General features: G+C 38.3%; 1 protein-coding gene across 3 annotated transcripts; it reads right to left on the bottom strand.

Moving 5' to 3' along the window:
- Window positions 1–525: 525 nt before the first annotated feature.
- Window positions 526–6,047, bottom strand: LOC106308867 (F-box/LRR-repeat protein 15). 3 transcript variants are annotated; one of them, XM_013745987.1, is made up of 18 exons: window positions 5,877–6,047; window positions 5,265–5,632; window positions 4,947–5,169; window positions 4,718–4,850; window positions 4,194–4,293; window positions 3,921–4,118; window positions 3,556–3,826; window positions 3,379–3,477; window positions 3,206–3,294; window positions 3,003–3,102; window positions 2,748–2,918; window positions 2,519–2,671; window positions 2,275–2,435; window positions 1,869–2,067; window positions 1,334–1,785; window positions 1,168–1,231; window positions 971–1,057; window positions 526–880 (listed from the first exon to the last, which is right to left on the bottom strand). In XM_013745987.1, the coding sequence occupies exons 2-18, from the start codon at window positions 5,606–5,608 to the stop codon at window positions 794–796; spliced, it is 2,931 nt and encodes a 976-aa protein (XP_013601441.1). In that variant the 5' UTR covers window positions 5,609–5,632; window positions 5,877–6,047; the 3' UTR covers window positions 526–793. The 3 variants fall into 3 exon arrangements, with proteins under 3 accessions (XP_013601441.1, XP_013601434.1, XP_013601429.1); XM_013745980.1 differs by having other exon boundaries at window positions 5,733–6,046; XM_013745975.1 differs by having other exon boundaries at window positions 5,265–6,046.
- Between the last annotated feature and the right edge of the window lie 366 nt (window positions 6,048–6,413).

Genomic DNA, 6,413 nt, shown 5'->3' with positions numbered 1-6,413 from the left:
ATGGTTTAGAGTTAAAGGATGGGATTTAGGGTTTAGGGTTTATGGTTTAGAGTTTAGGGTTTAAGGTTTATAGATTAGGGTTTAGGGTTTAGGGTTTAGAATTTAGGGTTTAGGGTTTAGAATTTAGAGTTTAGAGTTTAGGGTTTAGAGTTGAGAAATGAGGTTTTGGGAATAAGATTTCAAATTTTGAAAAATTAAAAAATTAAAATTTTCAAAAGATAAACTTAGAAAAATGCTATTTTTGTCATTTTAGTTTTAGAGTGCTATTTTTGTGATATAAACTTAGAAATGTGCTATTTTGGAGATTTGCCCTTAATTAATATCAAAACAAACACTAGTGATGGTTAATTATGTTTATTGTAGCAATTTTGTGTAGGTTTTACATTTTTTCATTGCAAGTTTGCTACATTTTTCTTTGATTTACATACAGATCAAATCATCAATAAAGAAATTATAAATGAATCAACCGAAGATTTGTTTGTTAGTTGCTTTTCTCCGACATGGAATATTAGTGTCCCAAATCAATGATTCAAATAGAATATATTATGACAATAGCAACAATATAATCAAGCAAAGACAAAAAACAATAAAATAATAGGTACAGTATTTATGTTATTAGGTAGCAGACTAAGAAGAAGGCCACAGTACAAGCTTGATCCAGAGGCCCACAAGCACTACTGAAGACTTGGGCCCATTTACATCTCAAATACCACACAACACACAACACAACAAAGCAATTTGTACAGTCTGCAGAGAAGAAGTTGTATATAATAAAACACTCGGCGCAACCACACTAATCTTGCAAAAGATTAGGACTGCTGAAGACACGCTTCAAACTAGGACACACTGTTCGGAACCTCCCCATGCTCACCGAAGATATCTGCCAAATCACCAAGACATAAGTCTCGATATGAATCCATTGATTATTGGCTAGATTTTGATATGGAAGTAAACAGTCACTGTTAATTACCTTTGGACAGAAACGGAGGTCCAATGTCTCTAGTGAACAGCATCCAGATATAGCTGCTTTGACTCCTGCTTCATCCATGTTACAAGACTACCAAATACAAAGGTACCAAAGTGTGTTTAGTGATAACATCAGCACAAGTACTTGAACTATAGATATCTTTAACTAGCTCAAACTGAATCAACTATGAGGAAACATACCTGAAGAAAGAGACTAGCCAGTCTTGGACAGCTAAGTTTCAGTACTTCCAGAGAGCAACAGTTGCTACACAATCCATTTTTGATTCGAAATTCAATTAGCAAATGGAATAACACCAATCTTATATAGAAACAACAAGTCAATAACAAATGGTAAAGCCTCTCATACCTTAGATTAAGTAAGACCAGGTTGGAACAAGCGAGATTAACCTCCTTTAAATTGACCGATAGCGAAAGGTTCAGTGATGATAAATGATAAAACCGAGCTGCAGGCGGTATCAAGACCTTTCTGATATTGGGGCAACCCACACAATTGAGGTTTTGCAGTAACCGGTTGGCTGTCTCAGCCGCTTCTTGTGTGTTCTCGCTAGAAATGTATCCACCAAAGTAATCAAAGAGCTGTACATTGGTTGAACCCCAATCAAGGTCATGCATGTTAACACAGCCGTTCAAGCTCAAATGGGTCAAGTGTGTGCAGTATGCAAGCAGATCATCTATCGCAGTCTGACAGAGAGTTCCATAAGACAGGTCCAACTCTTCAAGTGCCGGTAAAGCACCTTCTTTGTACAGAGGCTCCAGTGATGAGTCAGTGAGGTATTTGCAGGCTTGTAATTTGAGTACCTAAACAAATAAAAAATATGCATAAACTCTAGTTCTCATGGTAAGAATATCAAGTATATTATGATCTTAAAGTCTTAAATTACCTTGAGTTGAATACATGACTTGAAGATGGGCTCCAGACTCATCAAGAAAGTGTAGGACAAATCAAGAACAGTCAAATTTGGGAGCCCGTTTAAGGAAGACAAGCCATCAGAGCCAATAGAAGGGCATGACATTAGCACCAGTGACTCAATTAGTGGGCAAGAAGCAGTGGTTGCAGACAGACAGTCATCAGTCAGTTGACTGGAAAGGTAATGAGAGGGAAATTGATTAGCCGTACCAAAAAAAATCAGTCATTAAAATGGAAAATAACAAACAAATACTCCCTCTGTTTCATATTGTAAGTAGTTTTGGCAAAAAAAAGTTTTGTTCACAAATAACCACTTTCTTAATATTAGTGCTTTTTACTAAAACTACCTACAATTTGAAACAGAGGGAGCATATAATTACCCGCAGAAAGAAGCATCTAAAGATGTTAATAGAGGACAAATGATGGATGCTTCAGACAGTACACCACAACCTTTCAGTTCCAGGGACACCATATACGGTGCTTCGATATTGAGCACATTCAATTTCGGGCATATTCCTAGATTTAGAGACCGGAGCGCAACCTGTTCACAGCCAAAAGGAAGAAGGGGAAAATTCTTCAGTTAAGAAAAGTTAGTTATTTGATGTGAGAGAAGCAAACACTCACAGGCTGGAAGAGTGCAGTTTCAAGATGGTCACAACCATCCAAACATATCTCCTCTATGCGAGGGCACTTCAACTCGAGAGAAGTGACAGCACGACAGCCAACAAGGGACAGAGTAGCCAACGATGAATTGCAGAATCGCACTTCTGTTAAGCTCTACAAGAATATACAAGATTCAGAATCAGTTAACCAGCCATTAAGTATCACATTGCGTTAAAAAGATGTGTCACACCTCACAGTTGTCAAGAATTAATGACTTCAGCATTGGGCATCCACCATCATCACTGAATATTTCACAGACAGTGTTGGAAAGTGATTCACAATCCGAGAGATCCACTTCTTGCAAGGACTGGCACTGCAGAACCAATGTTGTCAGATTCTCCTGTTTCTGGAGAGCTAATCGCTGCAACAAAAAAGAAGAAATATTCACTGGTTAATCACATAAAAATGGAACTGTATTAACATATCAATGTAACTAAGTGCATACTCGAAGTGAGTTGGAAGCGATTGTGATACGGCGAAGCGCTGGACAGTTTGAAATAGTGATTGATGAAAGCATGGTGCTTTGCAAGTTAAGCTCTGTGAATCTGTTAAAAACAGCGGAAAGAGGACAGTTGATTAGAATTGTTTTAAGGCGTTACTACTCATCACAATAAAATCTGCAGAGGAGACTAGAGATGAGGACTATACTTGCGGCAATGGACTAGGCTTATACTCTGCAAACGAGAGAGATGCAACGCTACAGATGTCAACAGGTTGCAATTATCAAGCTCCAAAACCTGCAATAAATGAAGATTAATCCAGCTGGAACAATAAGCTTGTAGATCAATGTGCATGTGGATACGACAAAAACAATCACCGACCTCCAGTGCATGACTATTAGCAATCCAGGTCATAGACGCGGATGTTATACCCTCACAGCTATGAAGCTTGAGAACTGTCAGCATGGGGAGATGTACCGACTACAAAGAGGAAAAGGGCACACAAGTCAGAAAAAAGGAGTATGATATAGAAAAGCAGCATCAGATAACAAGACCAACCTCGAGAGATATATTGGGGCAGTATGAAGCATTGAGAATATGGAGACGAGCACAAGCCTGTGCTATTTCACGCAAAGTTTCATCACTGACACAGGAACAGTTGGAAACATCGAGCGACTCTAACTGAGGACAAGAAATGGCAGCTGAACGGATAGCAGCATCCAGGAGCTTATGGCACGAGGCTATATCAAGAAGCTGGAGGAGTGGACAGTTAAGTATCGCCTGTGACATGTTGCTTCTTTTTAATGATAGAGACCTCAGCTGCGGACACCTAAAAGATACAAAAGAAAAAAACAATAATAACTGAGAATGAGACACATAAACGAACAAGAATGAAAATGAATTTTATTGAAAAGAAACTTCACCTTAGGGACAAACGCATAACGCGGCACTTTGTAATTTTAAGTTCACGTAGACGATCATGACTAAGGTGTATCTCCTGAGCACCATTTCCTAGAATAGCCTCATTTACAGTCACGCTTCTCAACATATTACACTCCTCCAACGCCTGGAAAAAGTTTTCACTGATATGACCTTTTCCTATAATCAAGACCTCCAGATTCCTGAAACAGGAGAAAAAAACATTGTAAAATGGGATTTATATATATACACTTTAATTTATGAAGTGAGGCAGATACCTCAAAGTGGTAGCTGCTTTCATAGCCAGAGCGTTAACAGCAGGAGCGCCATAAACATTCACTTCAGTGGCGTTGGGGTAGCGATGACACATGTCTTCAACTGCACACAAGGCCACCAAAAGGTTTATATTTTATCTATGTATGTTAATATGCCTTTCAATCATGTTTTTTTCCGAAAAGATTTTTTAAAAATCTGATTTATACTATTCACATCTGTTTAATCATTCTAAATCGGTTTAAATTAATCTAAATTAGTCCAAATCTGTTGAATTAAGCATTAGTATTAGTACTTTGACACAAATCCACAAATTCGTCTAATTTCTTTTGTTTGTATATCCAATTTTGATAATTAATCAAATCTTTTGCGGATTAGAATTTCTTCCGAAGACCAATCTCATCATAAAAAATGTAGAATGAATACTCTAATGTTACAATTCTATTGTCCTCACTGAATATCAACGAAAAAAAATGTACAAGAAGAACAGAGAAGACAACTTTAACATATGTATAAAGGACAAACTTACATTGCTCAATAGAGATCCTCATATTCTCAAAGTTCAAGACCTTCCAAAAATCCTCATGAGCACTAGCTACTCTCCACTGACGACACACCATAGCAGAGCGACAGAGGTCGATGTGATTCAAAAACGAGAATACCTGAAGGAAAAAAAATTACAAAAAATAAAATAAAAAAACAAAGAAAATGAAATCTAAAAAAAAACTATCTTAAAATGGGAAAATAAAAATGTGTACCATGTGTAAGAGGTCATCAGTCAAATCAATATGAACTTCAAAATCCTCTGCATCCGAAGAACCATTATCATCTCCATCATCTCTCTTCCCATCTTTCCGACCAGTGTAATTCAAGATGAAATTCTGACAGAACATATCAGTATCCGTCCGAGAAGAAGACGCAACGCCAAAACTAACACTTCTCTCCACCGACGAACCAGAGTTTCCAGCATCTGAAGATACACTGCAAACAAATGACAGTAAAAAAATCGAAACTTTCTCGATCTCGTTTCTAACAAGATCCACACTATCACAAGTGAAAGGAGTTAGAGAGCTCACGCAAGGTCAGAGTACACTTTAGCACGTTTGTGGTACGAGTCGTGATCAGCTTCCTCCATCGTGCAATCCTCATTGCTACTCTCTCCTTGAACCAATTGATGCAAGCGAATCTCAGATGACCGTACTCGCTCCAATTCAGCACCGTTCTCTTCCCTCGCCAGCGTCTCTGCGACTCCTAACTCTCTATCGTTTAGATCGAAACCGACAAAGTCTCCACCTTTGTTGTTGTTGTTATCATCCATGGCTGATTGTTTCTTCAGTCTATGGGAAACTCCGCCTCTGTTTCTGTTCTCTTCTTCTTCGTGGTGGTCGTCGGTGAAGCAATGGAAACACCAAATCCTCATGCAACACACCCTCTCGGTCTCGATCTATTACATTTAAGGAAACTGGATCAGGAAAAATCCAGAATTTGAGGGGAAAGTTACTAAATTTGGAAAGTTCAGAACGAATTAAGAGAAGAAAAAAAACCAGAATTGAATCTCTGATTTTGGGATTCGGAAGGTGAAACGTTAAATCTGATTTTGAGATTAGGGTTTGAGGAAAGGAGATCAGATCTTGGGAAGAGAGAGAGATATATATATATATAGAGAGAGAGAGAGAGAAAGTGTATACTGTGAGTTTTCTACGAGAAGCTTTACACAAAAGTGGTCGTTGATGATTTCCGGCGAAAATGGAAAAAAAAATTGAAAAGACAAAACACAATCGGGAAAGGGAAGAAAAAAAGAGACAGCTTGGTTTGAAGTTCCTCTTGCTTCACGGTTTTCATTTGGTCAGAGGAAGGACGTTTCGAAACGGTGTCGTTTGACGATAACTACTCTCTCGAGACTATAATAACAATGTTTTTTTTAAGTAAGATTGTACGATGAATGAAACTGACATTTAGGAACGAAGACGAAGCGATACTGCCACGTGCGCACGAACGTACAGCAGCATTAAGAACTGTAACAGTTGGATAGTTGCTCGAGTCACGCTGTAGCCTGTAGTATCTTGTAGATACAAATAGTCAGCAATACGTAGAAGAAGACTTGTCCGAGTCTTGTTGGATTGGCCCACTGGGCCTCCTATAATATTTGACGCATGCCAAAAATCAATACATGACTCGTGAATTAGAGAGAAAAAAATAGACTTTTCTTCGTGTTCCCTTTTCTG

Source organism: Brassica oleracea, chromosome C1, assembly GCF_000695525.1.
Source record: "Brassica oleracea var. oleracea cultivar TO1000 chromosome C1, BOL, whole genome shotgun sequence".
NCBI classification, from domain to species: Eukaryota; Viridiplantae; Streptophyta; class Magnoliopsida; order Brassicales; family Brassicaceae; genus Brassica; species Brassica oleracea.
This window is presented reverse-complemented; position numbering and strand designations above follow the sequence as displayed.